The sequence below is a fragment of the Ahaetulla prasina genome, chromosome 3 (genome assembly GCF_028640845.1).
Source record: "Ahaetulla prasina isolate Xishuangbanna chromosome 3, ASM2864084v1, whole genome shotgun sequence".
Taxonomy (NCBI): domain Eukaryota; kingdom Metazoa; phylum Chordata; class Lepidosauria; order Squamata; family Colubridae; genus Ahaetulla; species Ahaetulla prasina.
Window position 1 is genome coordinate 181,072,898 of NC_080541.1, and position 25,016 is coordinate 181,097,913.

At 36.8% G+C, this 25,016-nt stretch overlaps 1 protein-coding gene across 2 annotated transcripts in view; it reads right to left on the reverse strand.

The window, feature by feature from the left end:
* Positions 1-4,718: 4,718 nt before the first annotated feature.
* FKBP5 (FKBP prolyl isomerase 5) overlaps positions 4,719-25,016 on the reverse strand; it is a 50,145-nt gene continuing 29,847 nt past the window's right edge. For both annotated transcript variants that reach the window (XM_058177602.1, XM_058177603.1), the window contains exons 6-11: positions 18,552-18,708; positions 17,658-17,748; positions 16,732-16,815; positions 16,138-16,323; positions 13,801-14,040; positions 4,719-13,134 (exon numbers count right to left, since the gene is read on the reverse strand). In XM_058177602.1, the coding sequence (XP_058033585.1) occupies positions 13,030-13,134; positions 13,801-14,040; positions 16,138-16,323; positions 16,732-16,815; positions 17,658-17,748; positions 18,552-18,708 (863 nt within the window). In that variant the 3' untranslated portion in view covers positions 4,719-13,029. The remainder of the gene's footprint in view (positions 13,135-13,800; positions 14,041-16,137; positions 16,324-16,731; positions 16,816-17,657; positions 17,749-18,551; positions 18,709-25,016) is intronic.

Sequence of the window (25,016 nt, forward strand, 5' to 3'; positions counted from 1 at the left end):
GCCAGTGTTGGCGAACCTTTTTGACACCAAGTGCCGAAACGGGAGTGTGCGCACATGGAGGAGGGTGAAGAAACCAGAAGAGCAGCTCCAGGATGTGCACGCGCAGGAGCGCTGGAAACCAGAAGAGCAGTTCCCCAGTGCGCACATGCGTGCCGGGAAGCTGCTCCTCTAGTTTCTGGCGCTCCCGTGTGTTCAAAGACACACATATGTGCGCCACAACCCAGATGAGCAATGGGTGACAGTTGATGTGCCTGGAGAGAAGGCTCTGTGTACCACTTCCAGCACACACGCCATCACGGGCCTAGGCCTATTCAAATTAACACCTACAACTGTTCAAAATGACAAGAAATGAAGATGCCATGAATTATTGCTGGAGATTTTAGTAGATCCAAGGGAGGGTTAGTGGGGTCTACTGCTGACCAACACAAACTGTTTAAATATAGAAATACTGAGTCTTAGGGCTTTGGACTGCACAGGCATAAAAATGTAACACTTGATGCAGGCCCTGAGGTGAGCAGCATTTTCTTCTTCCTGGGATCCAGAGATGGGTTTCAGCAGGTTCTGACCAGTTCTGGAGAACCGGTAGCAGAAATTTTGAATAATTTGGAGAACCAGTAGTAAAAATTCTGACTGGCCCCGCTATTCTCTGCCTCCTGAGTCCCAGCTGATCAGGAAGAAATGGGGATTTTGCAGTAACCTTCCCCTGGAATGGGGATTTTGAAGTATCCTTCCCCTGGAGTGGGGTGGGAATGGAGATTTTATAGTATCCTTCCCCTGCCACGCCCACCAAGCCATGCCATGACCACCAAGCCACACCCACAGAACCAGTAGTAAAAAAATTTGAAACCCACCATTGCTGGGATCAATGCTTTGCACTAAACCAGGACAAGCTAGAAGCATCTGCCCTGTGTAAACTATCTCAAATTGAGATGAACTGTATTGGAGTCTGAAAACTCGGAAGAGTAAATCTCTGGTTCCAGTGACCGACCCAAATTTGATCTCGCATCATTACCCCGGGACCTGTATATTTGCCTTCATTTGTACTGGAATTCTACAGTCTTATTTTATCTGTCCTTTATCAGGAAAATAGGATCATCTCCCTCTTACCGTTGACCTTTCTATAATCTAAGCCATAGCTTGCCAGAGCAAAAGAGAGAGCAGGGTACCCCAAAATAAGATCTCCATCAAGTATAGAACACCAACTGCTAATGAGAGAGGAATCCCTCAAATACACAGCCTTAATAAATACCTAAAGGTCAGTAATAGCCTGGAGGAGCTGACATTAAATTCCAGTTAGGTGAGGATTAATAAGAAATCAGGCTCTGATTGTTTCAGATTGCTTCGAATGGGATATTTGTTCTCTGAATGGGCAAATCCATAGCCCAGAGGTGCTCCTTAGCTTCCCGTTCTCTCTGCAACTCTAATTGGAAGCAATGGCGATGGCTGCGCAGTTGGGTCTACTGACATTTCTATTATGGTCATGATGTGACTTGGGCATGCAACATGCTGAAAAATAGTATGTGGAACCTATAAGCAAAATATAGACGCTAGACTGCTAAAATACCTGAAACATAGTAAGCCTGTACTTCTGTGACAGTTGCTGGTTGTTTTCCCAGAAACAAAGTGAAATTCTTACTCTTTCCCCTTATTGCTACGCTAATTTCTCATATGCAAATATTGTTCAGAAAAGAAAATATAGTCCCTTTATAAGATATTAGAAGACTTTCAATAATGAAGTTATGGGGAAAGCAGCAAAAAGGCTCTCTTTTGAGATGGTTTCTTTAGCTGCTAATTTAAAACTAAGAAATGGAATAGGAATGCCTAAGAGTAGGTTTCTTATAAATCCCGTTACTTTCTTACTACTGGTGTTTTATATTCATTTAAAATCTACAGAAAACTTTTCTATTCAGATGGATTATTTGCCAATATTAGGAGGTATTCAGTGAGAGTATCCCTAAAAATAATGTGACTGAACCTCATTAACTTTGGCTTTTCTTGAAAGAAGTTCCGATTGGGATGCAGGGCCGGGGTGGGGGGGGGCGGGAATCCTGTAAGGAGGCAACAAATCACTTTCAAAATCTGGATTGTTACCTAAAAACCTACATGAATCTCTCTATAAAGCTTGATTGTTAACTTTACCTCATCTACTCTTCTAATGGAACAATTCTGCACTGGGCTCAAAAACAAGCTCATAATTAAAAGCACAGACCCTTGTCTTGGATTATCTTATTTTAGTTTTGACGGAACTCATTTTGTTCAGTTAATTAACTGGTTTCATTTCAGGACTAGAGGAATATGTTTCCACTAGGTGGCATTTTACTACTATAGTATTATCCAGATGGCTTTCAAAGAATTAGCTGCAGGCAAGAAAGAAAATTAAAGTTATGTTAGGAGAGGTGATGAAGAAAGCAAAGGAGCAAAATTCATCATTAAAGACAGAATAATAATCCCCAAACCTTTACAAAATTTGTGACATCCTTCAAGCATACAATCACATCTTTGCAAACCTAACCAAGATTACTTTCTTAATGTAAGAGCCACACACTCATCCCTCTTCTAAACGATGGAAAATATCTATGAAAGACAATATTGATGTTTCTGGGAAGAGTGTACACTGGAGATTTATGGATTGTTGGAAAACATCTTTCATATTCAATACAGTATATAAGAATCAAAAAGCTTGCTTACTCAAACTAGGTAGATCCACATGGCATCATGAATTGGTGCTCCGATATGCAAGAAATGGGGGCTAAAACTTTTCCTCTGTGCTGTGGTGTCACTAAACTTAATACTCTGGAGCCGTTTGCCCTCACAAGGTAGCAGAAAACTTCAGTGTGTGGGAAATTAGCATTTTTGAAGGGTATTTGAATGGGAAGGCAAGATAGATAAGGGGGTGGTGGAGAAAAATAACCCCCTCCCAAAATGCATGTTTCAATATCTTTCCACTGTGATCCTATATGCATTTTATATAGTTTTAGTATGAGGTCTGGCTCCATTGCCTATGGTTTGAGCAAGGACAGTTGGGTCTATGACAATTCACTGCGGCCAACTCGCCACAGCCAAGAAATGGTGGAACAGAATCATTAAAAAAAAGATGCATAAGGAGGGAGAAAATGAAATCTGAATGACAAAAATTAAAACAATTTTTATTTATTTTAAAGAATTAAATTGAATTAATAAAAATTGCCCTGCGGCGGGTTGTCCGGTAGCAAGTTGGCCGTGACAAGTTGTCCCATGGTGAGTTGGCCGCAGCAAATTGGCCTTGGTGAGATGACCACAGCGAGTAGGCTGTGGCAAGTTGTCCTATTCCGAGGGCAGTTCTTTCCATCATATACTACCTTTTTTCACAATCAGGCATGCCTACTATTACAGTACATTTGTCCCCCTTTTTCTCACGGTCTCACTTATCTCTTGAATGTGCCACTACTCACAAGATGGTGCTCTCATTGAATGATACACCAGACTCTCTCCAAACTATTCTTTCATAAGGAAATATCTGTTCTGACCAACCACCAGAAGTCTATATCTGTCAGTTTTACCAGGCAGACCAGACATGAAACATGAACAGATAAGCTAATTCTACTTTACTGTAAAGCTAAGTTAACAGAAACTTGCACATCTGAAGATACAATTCTCTCATTGTCTCCTTTACAGCCCTAGAAACTAGGGAGAGTCCCTTGTCAGCCTTTTGCCCAACCCATTATCCAGCTGTGCGGCCCCTTATCTGACAGTTCCCTGCAACATCTCTTCATCTGTTTCCCAGATCTTTCTCACATAGCAATACAATTTCACAAAGACACTTCTAGATAGATGCAAATTTAACCACATAGTGCATTGACTGCCAACAATTATGTGGTGTTTGTTGATCAGTGCTTACAATCACCCATGTTCCAGTTGAGATTTCATCTATCATTGAATGTTTGGATTAGTTGTTGCAAAAGTGGCATCTTGTGCTATGCGATGAACTCTAGAAATATTGGTGGGAAGCCAATTAATGTGGCATTTCCATAATTATCCCACTGCTTTCTGTTAAGAAATACAACTCTAGAGATCAGAACCTCCTCTCCTCTCTTTGCTCTTATTTCACACCATGTGTATCTAGGGAAAGGGGCTAAAGTGATGCTACAGTCAGAGCCACTCCATTTTACAGCTATTTTAGCCTCCTATCTTGGTCCAAAGGCCAGCAAGCTAAGTTAGACACAGCTTAATCCCCTTCCTGGATTTAAATGACATGCTGTTCTGTTTCTATAGAAATAACAGCTCAGTTCACCTAGTTTATTAGGCAGACAATACATGTCATGGCAAATTGACCTTGGTAAGGACATATCATGATCTCTCCTTGCTCAGATAGAAGGAAATTTCACTTCTCATTTCAGTCTTACTTGCAGTTCGGGTGCTTATAATCCACAATGCTTTTGTAATTGCTAATGGCTACAAATAACTTTAATTAATTAAATTACATGTTTCAAGAGTACCAATATGCTATAAATCAGAAATCATCACATTCTTTCCGTGACAAGTTAAACTGACATCTTTATTTCCCAAAGCTGGGTTGCCTTGACTTCCCTCCTCCAGTAAATTCTCTTCACACTTCTATTAGGTCATATACCTTGTTTCAACTGATGTGTGCTGTTTTGAAGAAAGCATACATTACCAAATTATAGTAGTTCCTTGTTAAGAATTGGTGGGGGATATATAGAAAAACACAAAGCATGACATGCTGAGAAAAAAGGTCAGATTTTATTTTTGTTTCATTATTTCGTACAAATAGGGGTTAAAATAATTTCCCCAACACTTAAGTGCTTTAAGTCACTGTAACAGGTGTTTTGGGAAAGTTTTACCTTCCAAAGTTACACAAATTTATAGATCATGTTTGGAACAGCCCATCTGTGTGGAATATATAAGCAATATGCTAATTTAAGCACCTCAGAACCCAGCTTCCTATTCAGTTATGGGATTTTTTTTTAAAGAAACACCATTTTTAAAAAGAATTCAGGTTTGTTATTTTCTACTCAGCACAGCCATATTCCACTAGGGATATATTAATTTATTGTGCTATATTCCAATATATCTTATAGGATGATGCTACTCTGCAAGTTAAAATTCTATTGGAAACATTCCTTTAGACTCTCTTGCTGGAGAAAAAATAAGGTAGCTAATTGACAATATGCATCTATCACAATGATTTTGGGTGGATTTCAATATGAAATGGGATAACTTCCTTTTTTAAGATAGTGGTTTTCTTTACAGCGTTAACTTTCATTTTTCAGTTAGTTTATGATAAAGAGCCGGCATAACAAATGCTTCACCAGTAATCTAAGTCCAACTTTGCAAGCTTTAGGTCAAGCACTGGTTCAACCATCACCCTTGCCTTTCCTTTCATACTTGGGGTGAACTGTCCATTTGCTTTAATGTGGCAAATGTACATGCAATGGGGCAATGTATGTGCATTCATGCACATGTATGGCAGCCATGAAGGTGCCATTTGACAGAAGAAATAGCAAAGTTTGCAGAAAAGCTTTGTGAAAGATTTCCTTGCAAGAAAAAATAGACATGGGCTCCTTATTCTAAAAGGAATCTACAAAAGGGGGAAAAAAATCTTCCACTGATTTAAGGCTGTACTGTGGCTGTATCTTTTTTCCCCAACTACCTATATGACAGCAATGATATAATTTATCATTATAGGCTTCTATTGCCTCCAGCAGCATGGAAAAGAGAAGAGTCAGATGTCCCCTTGAGTAGCAATACGTTAAGGCCAACTAGGTGAGAACTAAATAGACTGTAAGCCTCTGCCTTTATAGGGAAAACTGAGCGGGAGACACACACCCAAATAGCAAATTACCAACTTTATGGTAGTGGTGTCTGTTTTTGTCGCATTCACATCATGGCTTGAGGGCACTTCAGAATAATATTATTTCCCACCTCTGTTGCTTCAAGAGCTCTTCAAGGTTTTCAAGAAAATATTGGGTAGAACTCATTGCCTCACCAGAGACAAGCCAATTCCCTCTGAAGCAAGGAGGTGCAGAGTCTCTGCTCTGAAGTCAACAGCATATTCAGCTTTTTTCTCTAAGTGGTAATCGAAACACCGGTTATTTTTTGCACGTGCTAATCCATAAGCCATGAGTAACAAACAATAATGGTTGTGTTAACATAACAAATTAAGCCAATACACACACACTTTAATATGATGACATGATGCTGTGATTATATGCAAGGCAGTAATACATCCTGTAGCTTGATCAATTTTTGTATAAGCTAGCATATTTTGTTAAACAGAGTTTAGTTTCACATGCTGGGCAAGCAGAGCTTTCAGTCTTCTCTCCCTTAAGTGGCCTTTGCTTTCATTTTTGTTCTGGAGACAAAGTTAATTATGTAGCCTACATCAAGATAATGTGTGAAAGGCCACATCTGCATTCACAGGAGTTGAAAACCTCACTCTCAGTGAGAAGAAGATGGATGAGGAATATGGTGACATCCACAGGTTCACTAGGCAGTCTTAGCAGATGTTTTACTTATTGTACCTTTGAGTTAGTCTTGACTCCTTGTGATTGCCTATGATTTCCTTGACAAGATTTCAGAAGTAATTTACCATTGCCTACTACCTAGGGCTGAGAGGGTATGATTGGTCCAGCTAATTTTGTGCTTAAGGCAGAGCCTACAACTCATAGTCTCTGATCCTAAATTGATGCCTTAACCATTATATCAAACTGGTTTTCTTCTTACAGTGGCAAATGTAAAGTAAGGTAAATGAGTAATAACACAAATATAAACAACCTGACTTCTCAAAAGAAGCAAGCAATACAGAGCATTGATATAGCCACAAAAGCAGTTTTTTCTCCCTTGAACAATTTTTCAATTTGCAATTTCAGGCTGGATGCAGAACAACTGTCCTTGGACAAAGTTGCAGTAATGATATTCATTACTTGTCTCAGCAAAGTTTAATGTGGAGGCTATTGTATAGCTCACTCCAAACGTAATAGTTAATCCTTTAAGAAAAAGTGCACGAGCCTTGCAGCATCAATATTGTAACTCTATATATATTGCAGAGAATCAAAGTAATAGCATTGCATTATGTGTCTTCAACTGGGATTCAGTTTCCATTGTTTCCCTGTGCTTTCTATCATTGAAGTGTCAGTTGTGTGGTTAGCAAATGAGGTGTTCCATTTTAGCAGTTTAAACTTTAAAGGACTGTTTTATAATTTTTCTGATACATTTGTATTATTAAAATGAATTGAGGTTTCTCACATATCAACCTCTGAAGCTTGAGTGTTTTAAACTAACTTCAATCTTACATCTTGCTGAGCTCCAATATACAGCTTCTCCAAGATAGCTTTTACAATTAGTGGGGCAGAATCTACCAGGATTCAAGAAAAACATGATACACAATACAATGCCTGCATAATTCTAGTGTGCTTAGTGCATATTTATATACAAGCTAAACTTTGGCGAATGAAACAAGTAAAACATTGCTTGGAGAAATTAAAGCTAAAGCCCATTATTGCAACATTCTGTTTGCCACATTGACCAGGTAAATGCTTTCAGAAGATGACTCACAAAGCAAAATAAGACAGCAACTTCTCTTTATTTCCCTCCCACTGTCTGTTACCTAAGATACGTTCTCCATTAAGATAGAAGCTGCATCTTAGTCAGTAGTTTTATTTACAGACCTACCCTTCACAAATCCATCTGTCCCATTTGAAAACTCTTTGAACTATTAACTTGGCACTCCACTTTACAAGTAATTCAGGATAGGTAAGGACTTAAAAAGTAGGAAAATAGACACAGCAATAGACAATACACAGGATAATTGACCATTTCTACGCATCTGTAATATTTATATTTCTACACATCTGTAATATTTATAGAGAAAACCCTCAGCAGCAATATTCCCTTGGAAGGACTGTTAGCCTATTTTTTCAGGCATTATGTTCTTAAGACACTAACAGGCATTGCTAGGCCATGCTACCCAGAAAATACTTCATGTGGAAAGCAAAATCAGGCTGGTTTGGACATAATTCTGTGAAGTACTATATAGATCTGCATTTTAGTCTTGAGTGCGTCATTGAACTTAGCATGGCTAACAGGCACAAAGTGAGAGACTGATAGGTGGTAATCTGCAAAGTTAGGATTTAGAGGCACTTTGAAAGAGTGAAATATTCTCATTCTTGGTGAAGATCTCTGAGAGTCCATCAGAGCTGTAGGCACAAGTCCTGGTCTTTTCCTGTGATCTAAGAAATAGGCAAATTGACAGAGCTGCATGTTTTGCTAGCTACCAAGGTCAAATACCATTTATTGATCCTTTAGATACGGGTATCACAAGGGGAAGAAGAAAAAAAGCAGTCAGGAATAATGGGCCAGATTAGTTTACTTATTGACTGTAGAATTAAGGCCTTATAGAAATAGATGAAAATATGTTAGGTATCATATAGATGTCAAAATTTGCCTCCTTTAGCAAAATTAAATAGAAAAATGAAGATTAGAGAGAAACACAGGAATTTAAGTATTTGGCATTCTCTGTGTATATCAGAAATGAGCATCAAACCGTGTAAGCCAATAGTTAGTCATAACGTAAAATTTTGAAACTTGAAATTTTGAAATTTAGATTATGGCCATTCCACTCTTACAAAGCCCATGTGAGTGAGTGGAAATCAAACATAACAAGATTGCACAAATTAGTGAACAATTCATCTATTTCATGTTATATAAGATCCATTAGTGGAGCATTGATACTGGCAAACCTGTTCCTGATGAGAGCACTATATATTAGCATTTCTAAGAGTCCACAGATAGTAAAAACATTTGTACAATCCAGGGGCAATTTAAAAGTTATACAAAACAATTATTGTTTTTGAAAACAATTGATATATCTAAGAAAACGGTTCCTGAAGTTGTGTACTGTACTGCTAATGATTATATTTTTCTCTCTTCAACAGGAGACCTCAACAAAAGTAGCCTTTGAGTAGTTTACTAGCAACCACATATGTATAGCAACCTCTGGATAGCAAAGGATAATTGATTCCTATCAGTAGCAATCATTCAGCAAGTTACAAGAGGAAAATATCTGGTCATTTCTTTAAAAAAAGATAGTTCAGAAGAAAAATCATATAGAAATCTCATTGATGGCTGAACTGAATTATTTCATTTTCTCTCTATATACTATCCTTAACAAAATATAATCCATATATATGAAATAATAAAACTGAATTTCTCTTCAGCATAGAATAGTTCTGAAAGAACTACTTAATTTAGAGCAAGTAGTTAAGCATCAAATGGCTGAGTTGAATAACAAAAGAAAAGCCACATTACTGAGGTAGTTATCTTGATGTTCCAACAGTCATGTAACTAAAAATAAGCTAAGAATCTACAGGATGCAAAACAGGAAATGTTGAACATCCACCTTAGAGGTATATATTTCCAAGCCACATTGCACTAAACAGATACCCTCGACAAAATTGTGAGTTTTGTGTTAATTTGGTGAGAAACGAGAGTAATGGTACAGATAGGAGAGAAAGGGAAGATTAGTTGAAGCCCAGGATTCCATGTTAAAATTACGACATATAGAATAAAAATATAGGAATTGGTACAGGTGGAAAATCTAAAATAACTGTGACTTTGTTTCAGTCACAGATTTTAGGCCCACAGAAAGTAACCTTTCTAAAAGAATTGGAACACATTTTGGATAACACATAATATTTGGAGGGCAATAGCATATACTAATCCTCCCTAGCTGGGAGATGCCTCTACTCATTAACGTTTTATCTATTTCAAACAGAAAATCTTTCTTGTAGCTAAAGTGTTCATGGTGAAACTGAAACCACAGCTAGAAATCAACATCTTCTGGAAGATCAAGCTGAGTCTTCTCAAAATTTTGCTGTTCAAACAAAACAAAATAACATATCCATCTATAGTCTAAGACTGACATTCCATTTGCTCATGTTCCTCTTTGAAAAAACAAATAGCAGGCAACAGGACACATTACTGCTTGTACTAAATTGTGTCAGTGGTGAAATATTGCAACACCAAAAAAATCATTCTTTTGCTATTGTTGGATAATTTTCATCCAGAACAAATTTTATCTTCTTTTTTGTTTATTGTGGATGCTTATTATATTAAGACTTTCAATAATTCATACAGTTTATGAACACAGAAAGCAAAAATGAGAGTTATGATTTGCACTCTAAATCTGAAAGAGTTGCTCCCTACTATGTCAATATGGCTCATGAAAGTAATGTTGAACACTATAATTTGGTATAGAAATATAATATAATTGGCTATGTAACAAAATGAACATTGGGATGTGTATCCGAAATTGCTGGTCGGTGTACTCTAGATAACCATATTATTCCTTCCATCTCTTAGCATCCTGTACAGAAATTTGGGTACATGTGGAGAGGTATATAACAAATCAAAAGCTAGATTAACCATGGTAAATAAAATTTAGTTTCCATTAAAATGAACAGAATCTACCAACAAGAATCTATCATTCAGATTTCAGATAGCACCATCAGAAGATCCACTTACTACCAATAGATACTGCTTTCCTAATCAGAGACTGGGTATATTTCCATGTTATTAAAACAAAGGAACAAAGTGTAAAAATAATGCCAATGAAGTTTTATCTCTTCTCTGTTCATGTTAATACAGGTAGCCCTTGAGTTACGACCACAACTGAGCTCAAATTTCTGTTGCTAATTGTTGTTAAGTGAGCTTTGCCCCATTTTCCTTGCCGGCATTGTTAAGTGAATTCACTGTAATCATTAAGTTAATAACATGGTTGTTAAGTAAATCTGGCTTCCCCATTGACTTTGCTTGTCAGGAAGTCACAAAAGGTGATCACATAACCCTGGGACACTGCAACCGTCATAAATACGAGTCAGCTGCCAAGCGTCTGAATTTTGATCATGTGACTGTGAGGATGCTGCAATGGTCGTAAGTGTGAAAAGTGGTCATAAGTCACTTGTTTCAGTGCAATTGTAACTTCAAACAGTTTGTAAACTGTTGTAAACTGAACTGTTGTAAGTCGAGGACTACCTATATATGATTAAACAGTGGAATAATAGCAGAAAAGAGAGAACAATGATTTCAATGAGAAAAGAAAGGAAGAAGAAAAGAACATAAAACTGCATTTTATCAGAGAAGAAAACCTCCAGGAAAAAAAAAAGTTAAGCATGTGTTAAAACTCCAAGAGAAATTAACATTGAAAATACTAAACGAATTTAAAATATAGCAGTGTTGCCCATCTGACATACAGGAAAGCAAAATGCCCTACACATTCTGTAATGGAGGTACAGCTCTATGCATGATGAAATGTAATGTTCCATCACAGATCAGTAAACATGTTGATCCAGACCCAGAGAAAAAATTAGTTTCATAAGCACCACTGAAAACAATGAGGCAAACATGCTGCCAATGGGGCTTAAGTACAATTATATTTCCCTAGGAAAGAACACTCAAATGAATTTCAGTGCTATTAATGAATAATGAGATAGAATGTAGACTGATATGAACCATCTGCAGCAAAAACTCACTGCTTTATCCTGAAAAAAATATTTAAGAAATATTTATTAGAGCTGAGTGGTGTTTTGGATTTGAAGGCAAACTGGTTTGGCACTTCAGATTCAAAGCCATTTTCCTGAAGCAGCCTCACCTTTTCCCAGGATCTCCTGAAGGGTTTGATGTGCGATTCTGGAAAAAGATGGGTTTGGTTTAAGGAGTTGCAGATAGGTGTTGTCTGCACTTTTGTGCACTCTGAATCAGCTTTTTCACCTTCACGTCTAAAACACTGCCCGCCCTACCATTTATAGCATTGAGAGTGGACCCACTTTGTTTTACAAAGTATTCAAAAACAAGCTGACAGCTTCAGGGGGATCCAAACAAGAGTTTAAAGAAGGATTCCCAGAATGAGCAAAACGTTTTAAAACCGAATTATGAATTTAGTTTCTAAAAGTGTTTTTAATGTTGCGAAACATGTCACCCTATTACTGATAAAACTTATCATAAAGATTTTTTTGAAAGAAAATGTTTTTCTTTCTTTTTTAAAAAAATATCCTGATTGCTATCGTGTTATAAACTTGAGCAATGCATTCAATAGGTCTCAACACATAATTCAAGTTGATTACTGCATACATTTGTCCCACACAGCACAAAAAATGCATTAAAAAGGAAAAAGGCTACTGTCCTCAAGCATCCCTCAAGTGATCCTGGAAGTGGGGGGGCGGGGCGGGGGGAGAATGGCCTCGTTCAGTCCAGATTCCTTTCCCTCCTTCTGCAGCAGCTAATCAGCGCTGTTTCGTGCTGATCATATTATACCCCAGTGGGGAATGAGAGGTGGGAAATGCTCACGCCCAGAAGCTGGCATTTCTGCTGTACTCAGTCATCAATAGATTGGGGACTTTGCCAGCAAGCAATCATTTAATAACAAGAACAACAATAATAGCACGATTTGGACTACTCAGTTCCCTGAGAAACTATTGTGCTACAGAAACCCATTGGAACTACAAGACAGAGAGAATAACATCCCAGGAGACTGACTTTTAAAACTGTTTCCCACTTGATTCTACTAACACGAGAGTGGTACCTTGAATTGGTAGCACTTGGGCCTTTCTTTCTGACATGCAGAATATATCCATGTGGTGCTACCACAAACACAACCAAATGCAATGCCAAATCTATACAACTGACAGCTCCTGTACTCTTATCACCGTAGGGCCCTATCCTGGTCACTGCCTGATGCAAACTGAAACGAGCTCTGAGCCATCTATAATCAAGAACCATTGTGAGTATTTGTTACTGAACCATTTGTTCCACTTGAAGTGGTCCCATGCTGTCCTTGGTTTATGGTGCACTGCTGAGCATGGTCACAGCAGTGGCAGTAATTTTATCATTTCTTGTGAAGCTTCTGGATAGGCTTTTGCTTCCACAATAATGCCTACTGAAACAAACTTTACATTAAACACTGTAGAATTTCTGAGTTCTTCAGAAACCTGTCTGGGTGCAGGCTAAATTCAGGATTGTCCTTCTGCTGCACAGTCATACATGGCCCTCTGCTTCACTGCCTTCGGTCACTGTCTTCTTAAGCTCAATTTCTGAAGATGGCTTTTCCTCCTTCTCTTCTGTAGTTTTACTGGCCTCCTCCTACAGCCAATAACAAATGCCCCAAGTGGGCGTTAGGGGAGAGGTACAAACATAAGTTTAAAAAAACAATAGGTCTTTCAGTCTAAACTGATCAATGAAAAAGAAATTACTTCCTAGGAACACTTTAAAATTTGCTAAAACAAAGATGGCTATGAGACTCAGAATGGAAAATGATAGTTGTTTACACAACGTCTGAATCACACAGTAATTCACAAAACCTCTGAACTTTCTAAATATATATCTGGTATAAATTGGAAGTATATGAAATATTATGTATGTTCTATATTATAAAGCTGCATTTTGAGCTGCACTATATGAAAACGTATAAAGTGATTGAAGGAAAGATACCTCACTGTTCTTCGCTAACTATTTTAATTACCGTTACATATAAATAAACATAAATCCTTTAAAGGAATCATTTCTACTGTCATAATAACAAGACTGCAATTATTTCATTCCTACTTTTGTATAATGGTTATAAGAATTTTAGTAGTGCTACCAGATTATTGGCAATAATAATAATAATAAATGAATGTGACTGAAGCTTGACATTTTATATGCATTGAACAAAGGAAATTGTATTGTTACAATACTTCTGTACAATTCCATAAGAAATCCTGTAGTTTAACAATGATTGGAAGGGGGCCATACTGGCAAGGTGCAAACCTTTGCATCTCTCTCTGCAAATTTCTTGAACATGTTGGCATATATCTTTCGGTCCCGTTCATTGTGCTCCTTTGTTTTCCTCTGACACATGGTAATTTGTGACTTGGCTGCCTTATTCTGTGGATTCACTTCTAGCACTCTCTGAAAGTCACATTTTGCCAACTCAAATTCATTCATGAGCAGTCTTGCCTCTCCTCTTCGGTACAAGCCCTTTTCATTGGCTTGGTCCAGTGCTAATGCCTGCAAACAAACAGTCTTATAATTAACATAAATTAAAGATGGGAAAATTTCCTCCTAATAAACGACACGGTTACTAATGCCAGTAACAAAAGTATGAACCTCAACTATTTTTAAAATAGGAAAGTAAAACTAAAGCTTCATGCTGCATATGCTAAATTTTACAGTGTAATTATCAAAAACAGAAACCAAAATTCAGAAGCAGAATGTTTTTACCAGATTGTTTTACAACGCCACATATAAAAGCAAAGTATTTAAAAATGTATCATAGTAATCTGTCTCTCAAATATTCTGTCATTACAATTATGAAAATCTCTTACACTAATCTTCAAAATGGATTTTTTTTGCCCCAAAGGCAACTGGATATTTAGATATTGTAGAGCACAGGCCTTTGCACTACAAATGGAATATTCTAGAAATAGTAATATGATACTATGACTAAATGTAAATGGATATACTGCTTAAAACTTCCAAATGGAGGCTCAACAGAAAACTTACATGCAAAGTTTATATGATGACTCATAAAGCCCAGATATTTATAGTGTTGTCCAAAAACACATGTCTTTCTTTTATATAATTATCTCAGTAACATAAATGTTCTGTCTCACTTTTAACACATTGTTCTAGCTGTACTATATTCAGAAATCAGTATGCTTCAGGAATATCTTGGGAGAAAAAACCTTAAGCAGGTAATGGTGAAAAACAATACTGAACAAGAATCAAGATATTTAATACACTGTTCAGAGAAATGATACAAAAGTCAGCCAGGAGTTTTATCAACATTTTAATCAGTGATTTGGATGAAGGAATTGGGAAATTCACGAACTATGCAGATGAGAAAGGACTGGTGAGGTGGCTAATTAAGATCAGGGGTGTCAAACTCTCGTCGTCATAATGTCGTCACATTACATATTGCCACTTTTTCCCCCTTCACTAAACCGGGGGTGGGCATGGCCAGTGCATGATGCATCTGGCCTGCGGGCCACAAATTTGACATTCTGATTTAGATTAAAGAGAAATTTAAAAAGTATCTACTGTAAGCCTTCAGCACAAGACTGGTACGAATAGGATAGAATTTAGCAAAGAGAAATTTAAAGTTTTGTGTCTGGGTAAGAAAAATACAAAGCACTTCTACAACATGTGGGAGATTTGATTTAGCAGTAGTCTATAAGTGTCCTTGTCAGTCACAAGTTAAAAGAAACCCAACAGGGTAACGCATCTGCAATATGGCAAATGCTATCTTGGAATGTGTTAATAGGAACATAGGCTACATCATAGGAAGTGACTGTTCTATTCAAATCTGCTTAGGTCAGCCCCATTTGAAGTACTGTCTCCCATTCCGATTAGCAAAAAGGACAGTGAGGAACTGAAGTAAGTTCAGCAGAGATCTACCAAGATGACATAAGCTCTGAAAATTAAGTCCTCTAAGGAACAATTCAAGGATCTGAGTAGCTTAACTTACAGAAAAACAACTGATGGGCAATGCAATAACAATCTGTAATGGTATGTGGAAATGACCTTGGGGGAGAGGAGAAAAAACCACAGACTAGACAACTGTCAGACAAATAGCAGCTGAGTCTGCAGAAGAAATGGGGACATGATAAATATCTCAGAAGGGACCTCCCTAGTTTCTTGGACTGTAAAGATGAGGGGTGAGAGACCTAGTCCGTCAATGTACCTTTACAATAAAGTAAGAATTAGTATTTCTGGGTGTCCTGTGTACACTACCTCCCAAGGCTGACACAAATCTATATTAAACATTACATTAAACTTTATATAAAATTATATAATGCAAATGTATAAAAAAATAAATTATAAAAGTTGCCCTTAGCTCCCAAAATGCTTCAAAATTATTTTATTTTGTATTTTAATTACATAATACAAATAATTATCATGAACTTTAAAAACTTGTCAACTTGTCAATATTTGTTAGATATAGAAATATGTATCTATTTGCTTTGTAAAGCTTTTTTTTACTTATTTCTAGTATATTTAATTAACTGGAGTAAAAAAAACAACAACCAACCAGAATGAAAATTAAAAAGATTGAGAAAATACTGAAATCAAACATCAACTCAACAAGGCTAGATGTGTTTTTACCTTATTGCAGTACTCAATTGCTGTAGTGTATTCCCGTAGCTTTAAGTAGCACATAGCAAGGTTGAGGAAGGCTGCCAACAATAAAGATTCCGAAGCTTTAGATTCCCTTTCTGATAAGCCATATTCCATTTCTAACCAGGATACAATCTTTCCATACTGAATTACTGCTTGCAAGTACTTGCCTTCCTAAGAATAAGTTTAAATAAGGTTAAAGAGGTATTGAAAAGTGGAACATATTTATTTCTTAGAATGTTGGTTATAATTTGAACAATCAATAATAGAAGAACGAGGGGAAAGGGGAACATTTCAATGGGAAAGAAGTAGGCAAATTGCAGTTAAGAATTTTAATAGCAGAAAGCTGTAATATCAAATGCCCCTGTTTTGGCTACACTATGTCAGATCCACGTTTACTGGCTATCAACTTCTCAGAAGCTCTCTAAACCAAAGCTTAGAGGCAGTTCTACTTTTAAGAAAGTTATATATCATTGAAAGGTAAAAACAAAGGTGGATGTTAAGAAGGAGAGATTCTCTGAGTAAATAAACTACAGGAGAAAGTTTTTTTCATGTTAGCATTGCCAGAATGCTGACACATACCTTAAAATATACAGTTCCTTTTTCTTTGACAATGGCAGCCTGTTCTAGTTTCTCTTTGGTGTCCATCTCCCAGGATTCTTTGGCCTATAACCAAGTATTTATAGCAATAATCAAATAACACAAAGTGATGTAATACTTCATAATAAGATTTGTTGACTCTTGCTAATTTCAAATTTAGTATTACTTAATCCCAACAAGGAGCCTTTTTAAAACCACTGCAAAAGTTAATAGCAAGCAATGAAATTATTATATCTAAAAATATTAAAAATTTTCAATTAAAAAATTATATTTGGCTTTAGAACTTAAGGCAGAGTGAAATTTGAAGGAGCCCCATGTTGATATCACTGATGTTTTCTTTCTAGTCCAAAATATATTCAGCTCCACTTAAATCTGTCCTGACGACAGAGGAGTTAAAAAATATGAAAGGATAACCCAAAATCATGAAAGAAGTCTATACAATCCTCCTGAGAGTAGACAGATTTCTTTCATTTAAGTTTCCTTCCTGTTAACATTTCCCATTATAGATTGGCATCAATGCTCCACCTTATGTACATCTTGTTCCTTCCCTGTACTTTACAGAGATGGTACATTCTCCATCACCCTAAAAAGGGCACAGCCTGTTCAGCAATTTTGCCCTGCCCTCCTTTCAGTACTGTTTGGCAGGACATGTTTTTTTTTTCTACAACCAGAAAAAGAAGTACAAAAGGAACAAGCCTAGGACAAGTCTTGGACCCCACCCAAAACAATAAAACACACACAAGAACACTGTGATCCTAGCTGACATATCTTTACCAACTTTTGTGACAAACGTGCCGGATGAAGCTGGAAATGGATCTTCCTAAATGTATTCACTGTAGAAAAGTTCCTCTGGGTAAACATTCAAAGTGTACAGGATGGTTTGTTATTTGAAGAAATTCCATTCTCACCTTTTCAAAGCTTTTCAATGTAACTTCATACACAAGTTCAGCATTTGGTTCTATGCCAAATACAGGCTTTCCAGCTTCACCAAACCCATATCTAAAACAAAGCATGGGAAAAATTAAAACAGAAATGACTCAGGATAAGGCACATTATTCAGCAATCTGGATATTTACACTCACAGGGAGATAATTGGTTAGCTACATATCAGATCCTGGAGACAAAACATGGGTTGCCTAGGAAACCAATGTCTGAGTAGCTCATTTGGGGCAAAACACTTATATACTATACTGGACTCAATGTTGTTACTTTGTATTACTGTTGTATTGAGATTGGATGCAATTATATATTGTGCATTCTCTTCAATTTTTCATGCACTTATTATCTTTTAATGTTTTTCAAAATCTTGAAATTACACTAAATGGTGGATATGCAAATGGCAAGAATATTTGAAATAATGGCTTAATTCTATCTACACACTATTTAAATATCATTTTAAATATATTTAAAAAGAAACGGTTTATCCTAAAGCAATTTACATTTATATAACAATATTACTGTCGGTTACCACCAGCTACCAGCTATGGTGTTAAGTATAAATGAAATCCGTATAAAAACTATATAAAAGTAGATTAAGAGCCAAGTTGTTGTAGTGGTTAAATGTATCAGGCTAGAAACTGGGAATTTTAATCTTGCTCTAGATATGAAATCCCCTAATGACTTTGGGCCACTCACTTACTCAGTCTGGGAAGGAACCAGTGCAAGCCACTTTCAAAAACCCACCCTTTATAGGCTTCTCCAGGTGGATATTGGAAGCGAAGACTTGAGCTAAAGACGCCAAATAAATAAATAAATGGGGGGGGGGAGAACGGACAACAAACACCGCCTCCGACATTTCTTACTGTGTTCCTATATGCAAGATACAGTGTTCTCCCCTTTGCATCTTCTCCAGAGCTTTGTCAATTCCAATGGGAATGTCATGGTCTTCCCCTTCTCCAACAGTGAATGCTACATCTCTGCAATCAAACATTCTGCCATCACAAAACCCTTTCAATTGGACTATATGGGGGAGAGAGAAATGTTATGGAATGTAAGGCAGTACCAACATTTCAATATGCATTGAACAGCATGACCAAAACACATTATTTGTACCTTTGATTTTTTTTCTTTCCTTTTTCTTTTATGTACACTGAGAGCGTATGCACCAAAACAAATTCCTTGTGTGTCCAATCACACTTGGCCAATAAAATTCAATTCAATTCAATTCAATTCTATTCTATTCTATTCTATTCTTTGTTGGCATTCTTGTCTTCACCATAGCTGGCATAATAGAAGAACGTGGTCCCAAAACAAACTTCAAAATCACATTGTTTTTGACTTTTCCCTATTTCTAAAATGAGTCCATGCTTAAACTGATTGATGTTGAGTTTTTTTTAAAAAAAACTAAATTTTATTTACTTATTTATTACATTTATGTGCCACCCATCTCGTCTAGAGACAACTGTTCTTAGCCTACTAGAACTGAAGACAGGTTTACTCATATTGTGAGCCAGTTCTCTGAGCAATGGTGTGAAGATGGCAGATCTCAGTATCAGGCAGCAAAATCCTGCCTGATTTTGAACCCAGACTAGAATTCAGTGCTGCAAAAGCTACTAACATTCTGCCTGAACACAAAAAGCTGCCAAATGGCACTGCATTACACTGGCAGGATATAATTTCTTTGGTACTCTGGGGAGAACATGGTGAATTTAGATAGGAGCAAGAACTGAGAGGAGTAATTTGCTTCAAAAGAAAGAGCCAGACAGCTTTATCTTTGTTGCTAGGCAGAGTATTATGTCTCTGTTCTATCAATGTTGTGAATTGCTTTATTATAAGTACTATAGATTAATATTACAATTTATAAATATGAATAGTTTCTGTTTCTGTTTTGTTATTTTGTAATGGAACAACAGCAAACGACAAGATTTCAGTTCTTTAAAAAAGCTATTTGCAGATTTTAATGGAATAATTCCCTTTGCATTATAGCTCATGAAAGAAAAAGAGAAAATGTATACATGCTGCCTAAAGTATCACTATGAAGATCCATGCTTCTCTGGCGTATGGTCAGGATAAAAGAAAAACCTATGTAAAATTAGCACAAACTATTGCAAATATCTCAGACATCTTTACAATTACATCTGCTAAGTAACATGGAAAATAGGTATGCGAGATTTTTTTCTCAAAGGTAGATAAAATGATATTAAGTGTAGAATGCTCTAAGAATACCACCCTACATAAATATGATCCTAGATATAAAACAAAGTTATACGGTCAGTAACAAGGAATTAAATGGTTGAGAATTCTGGTGTTCACTGATCATTAAAGCTAAAGAGGGTTAGACCTGATTAGAAACTGATTATAAACTATCATGGAAACATCAAGGCCATAGGCTAGACTGGAAGTCGAAAACAATTCATGGAAGAAGGCAGTTGTAAAACGCTTCTGTTATGTTGCCAAAAAAACAATAATAATAATAACTGGAAGGCATCCAAATAGGGAAGTTAAGCCAAATTGTTGTTGACAGAAGTTATGCATATGTATACGCATATGTAGGAACTGGCATTTATATGTGTGTGAGAATGACTGACTGGGAATGACCTCTCTCACTAACCCTTTCCACCCTTTTTTGCAATCTCCAAAGCATTCGGTATAATCCACCAATCCCCAAATTGGTAGTGTTAAATTACTCAAATAACATGAATTCTGTATTCATTCTAAGCCAGTAATTGGCTATACAGAAGGGCAAGATGTCTCTCAATGACTGCAAAAGGAAAAGCCCAAAGGCACACTGGCATGGCAGATTGTCAATACAGCTTAAAGCCTATGTCACGAAAACATAGTAATTATTAACTTACAGTGTGTTCTACAATGGAAGTACATAAGGAATCTTGCAATCATGTAATGGACACATTCAAGGTCAGGCCACCATAGGACACTTACTTATCCATAAAAATGGCTCCCTTGGCCCATCATAAAAAATTCATTTACCAAAATAGGAAGTATTTCCTTCCTCACCTGAGAATATAGGGTGCATTCTACCATTCTATTGGATCTTAGTGGGTACAAATAGATATAATTGAATGATTTACTTATTTTGGCAGCATTTATTTATTTCAATTTCATATATCTTAACCATCCATCTCCCTCAAAGGGCTCTGGGTGGTATACAATATCTCTAAAAATCATTTAGTAAGCAACATAGACAGAGGTGTGATGGAAATCAGAAGAGATGCCTGGGAACATTCCAGAACCAAAGACACCAATTGCCTCTCTCTGCACAAATTTTGCTCTAATTTATCAACAAATTATGAAGTCTAAACTAGAGATTAGTCTGTAGACTAAAATCTGCAAACAAATCCAGAATTGTATTCAGGCAACGCTCTTCTAAATGCCTAGCATATTATCAAAAGTTTGTTCAATTGCCCATCGTTCAGTGTAACATTTGTACTCACACTGTATTCCATACCCTTCAACCAAGGAATGCTCAAGACAGCTATCACACATAAGTAAAAGATTCAGGTCAATCAGCGTGGTTTGAATTTAAGTGATGGAGTTTTATTCTTTTCTTTAGTTTACCAATGCCAGAATGTTTTGTTATCGTTAACGTTACTATCTGAGTGGTCCATGGATTAATTTTACATACATTTTACATGAGCATTTTGTCATTTTACTTCTTTGTTTACATTACTTACAATGCCCAACCTTTCCCTGACAACTTTTGCTAGCTTCAGGCATTTCATGAAAAAGTTTCTAGTCTAGGAACATTCATAATATAATATTTTTATTTTTCTTTAAAGCACTACAACTTCTTGAATTTGTAGCCCGTATAAAAATTAGCTGAACCGTAGTAATCCTTTGCTTCTTTCTTGTCATTTCTAACTCTTGGCCTTCTCATACTGAAGTAATTACTTTGTGTTCTAATAAAAACAATTGCCAATATAAATATAAAACAAATATAAAACCAAACAACCCTCTCCTTCTTAAAAGCCTTTTGCACTAGAAGCCAACATTACGAATTTTAGGTATCTGTGGATCATCAAGTATGCATATCATGAAAAAATGGAAATGTAGCAAGATGCCAGAAACTCAGCATACAATGCTATAAAATAAAATTAGATGGAAATTCAAAACCACTTCCCACCAGAGATTTTGTTCACATAAACAAAGAGCTCAAATCCTTTTGAAATGTGAGCTTCGTTCCATTATTATTAATACACATTTTACATCTTACTTTTTTTTTCTAATTGACAATCTCTTGAGTGCAATCTCTTATACTACTGTATATCAATAGAAAAGTATATTTTTCTGGATGGAAAAACAGAGCAAAAAGCATGTCCATCTAATTCACTATTGTCTATATATTGTTTGGTAATATAATAAAGAGAGGATTGCAATGTGGCTCTGAATTCTAGGAACTCTCTCTTTATGTCTGAGAAACAGCACTTTTTGCCACAAAAACTAAAGATCCTTGGAGGTATGCTTTTCACTTACCAAGTCCTCTCCTATGACTCTCCAATTGCTTGTAATAATTGTTTGTCTTTTGCAAAAACAAACAAAAGGAAATCCAAACAGTATTTTCCTTTTCTTGAGTAATGTGAATCTCCTTTCTCAGTATCCTACCTGAGGCAATATTTAGGTGTTGTACTGTTCAATTTCTCTAAAGCCGTGATGGCAAACTTGTGGCACTCGTGCCACAGGTGGCACGCAGTGCCCTCTCCGTGGGCACGCGAGCTGTCACCTCAGTTCAGCACTGCACATGAGCGCGTGCCTCCCACTGGCCAGCTAGTCGTCAGGTCTCTGCCGCGCATGTGCGGGGGATGGGGCGCATGAAGGGGGGCTGTGTGCACATGTGCGGGGGGCAGGGGCGTGCAGGGCCACATGCGCAGGATGTGAGGCATGGGTGGAGGGTTGCATGTGCATGTGCGGGGCACGTGCACAGGGCGCACATGCATGCACAGGGGTGGGGCACATGTGCGGGGCCTGTGCACGCATTGTATTTGGGGGGTTTGGGCACACGCGTGCATGTTCGCGTACGCTTTGAGCACTTGGTCTGGAAAAGGTTAGCCATCACTGCTCTAAAGTATGTTAAGTGTGGCCTAAGGGAACATGAAATCTGTCTACAGTAATACACAGAAGATTTGCAGTACAGAAGTTGTTAGTGGCTGTATCACTGGAGCAAAGGGGTCAAAAATACAATGGCATTCATTACCTTATGTGATACGATACTTTTAACTAGTAGACATGTATCTAAATTAATTATCTCCCTGTATTCTTAAGCAGCATTATTGGGTTAGTGTCAACACAGAATCTACTGATAGCTGTGAAGGAGTTTCCAAAGATTCTAATCTATTATTTTAAAGACATTTTTATTTTCCAGGTATAGCTTTGAGTATATATTATGTAGAACAATCTTCTTGATGTAAAGTATCACCGTATATTATTGTTTTTGTAGAATTTATGCAAACTGTCCATTGAAAATAAGAGAAAAAGCAAAATATTTTGTATAACTGTAACTGGGCAATAAAATGTCATTTTAATTTAAAAAATATTAGCAAAACATAGAAGTTCCATTCTTTGGCATTTAGTGTAAACTTTGAAGCTCCTTTTCCAGATAATAAAATGGGTTCTTGCAATATTTTGTTAACTTTATAATTTCTACTCAGTATCTTTATCAGGAGATATGAGGTGTGGGGGATTGTGGCTAGAAAAAAGTGTAATGTACAAATTTCAAAATAATTAGTTCATATATTAATATAATATTAAATACATACTAGTTTGGGGAGATCCCATTCTGTTCTGTGCCAACAATCTTGATCAACTATTGGCTCACTCTTTGATAGAATGATTCTGAATAAATATAGTACAGGAAATACTTCCATAACATGATTATCAAAGCTTACTTAAATACTATCTGAAAGAGATCACTTGGGTTGAATTACACTTGGATTGCACAGTAAGAAATTCCAGCCAGACTAGGGAACATCAGTTCAGCTGTTGAGTTGACTTATTGTTCTCTCTGTGCCTAGAGCAATTTTGTTTTGAAGAGCACAGAACATTGTGTTCTTAATGTGGCTGGCACATGAACTCTGTGCACTGACAGCAATTTGTACAACTTGATTAAAACAGCAGAGGGCTGCATAGTAACTTGAAATGCAAATATCCAAGCACAGTCTATGTTTTAGGAAGCAAAGCAGTGAAATATGTCCTATCATTCAAGTTAATAAGACTGTCTTCATAAATCCCAACCAAAGATTTTAACACAACTACATGTATGTCCTAATTATAGTAACGCCAGGAGTCTTTGAATTAGCTTCCTAGCTAATGCTGGGTTTTACTACAACTCAGCAAAAACACTGTCAGTTAATGATTGTTGTGCAAGTTTAATCATCCGCTTGTCTTCAAAGTACAGTCAGAACTACTTTTCTGGTTTTCTGCCAACCTACTACATATTCATATTAAATCAACCAAAACATTTCCACTTCGCTATAGTTGACAAGAAATCTGAAATGGGTTCTCAATCCAAAGATTTTTGTCTCGTAGAATAGAGGATAATAACAAGACATATTTATTTAGAAAATTTATATAGCCGCCTACTTGCTCACAGTGACTCTAGGTGACTTACAAACAATAATAACATAGTATAGAAAACAAATAAAAATAAATAAAAATCCCCTACCCTGGGCAACAACACAACAGCCAAATAAGCCATTTGATGGGCTTCATCCTACTCTGGATTCCCCAGGCTCACAGGCACAATATATTTACTTCCTTTAGAGCATCTTATTTCCATGCCACTCACAATTTATTTTAGGGTTGTTATCATCATTTTTGACAATACAGATACAATCTAAGGTCAGAAGATGTGGAAACAATACTACTTAATATGTTTACCTGAATGGGCAAGCCCGAGAAAATGAACGACAGAACAAACAGGGAATCAAAAGAGGCACAAATAAAACCCCAGTCTTACAAAGATAACAGCCTACCTGATCAGAGAAGGAAGCCAAGGGGAACAGTGCATGGAGGACAGACAATCAACATCACCTATTTGTTTACAAGATAAATTGTTTTTTTTTTAAAAAAGCTTCCAAAAATAAAAAAAAGCAGACAGCTAGCAAGGATGTGGAAGCACAATGCCTTGCCAGTTATAGGTCTATGCACATATAATAAGATCCAGGGGGTTGATCAGAAGCTAAGATACAGAAATAAAGTGTAAATACAGTGAAAAAGGGTAAAGATATGATGGAAGCATCCCACATTTAATCTGACAGTTCTACTGCTGTTACAGAGAAAGGATACCATTCTAAGGGAACACAAAATTATCCTTG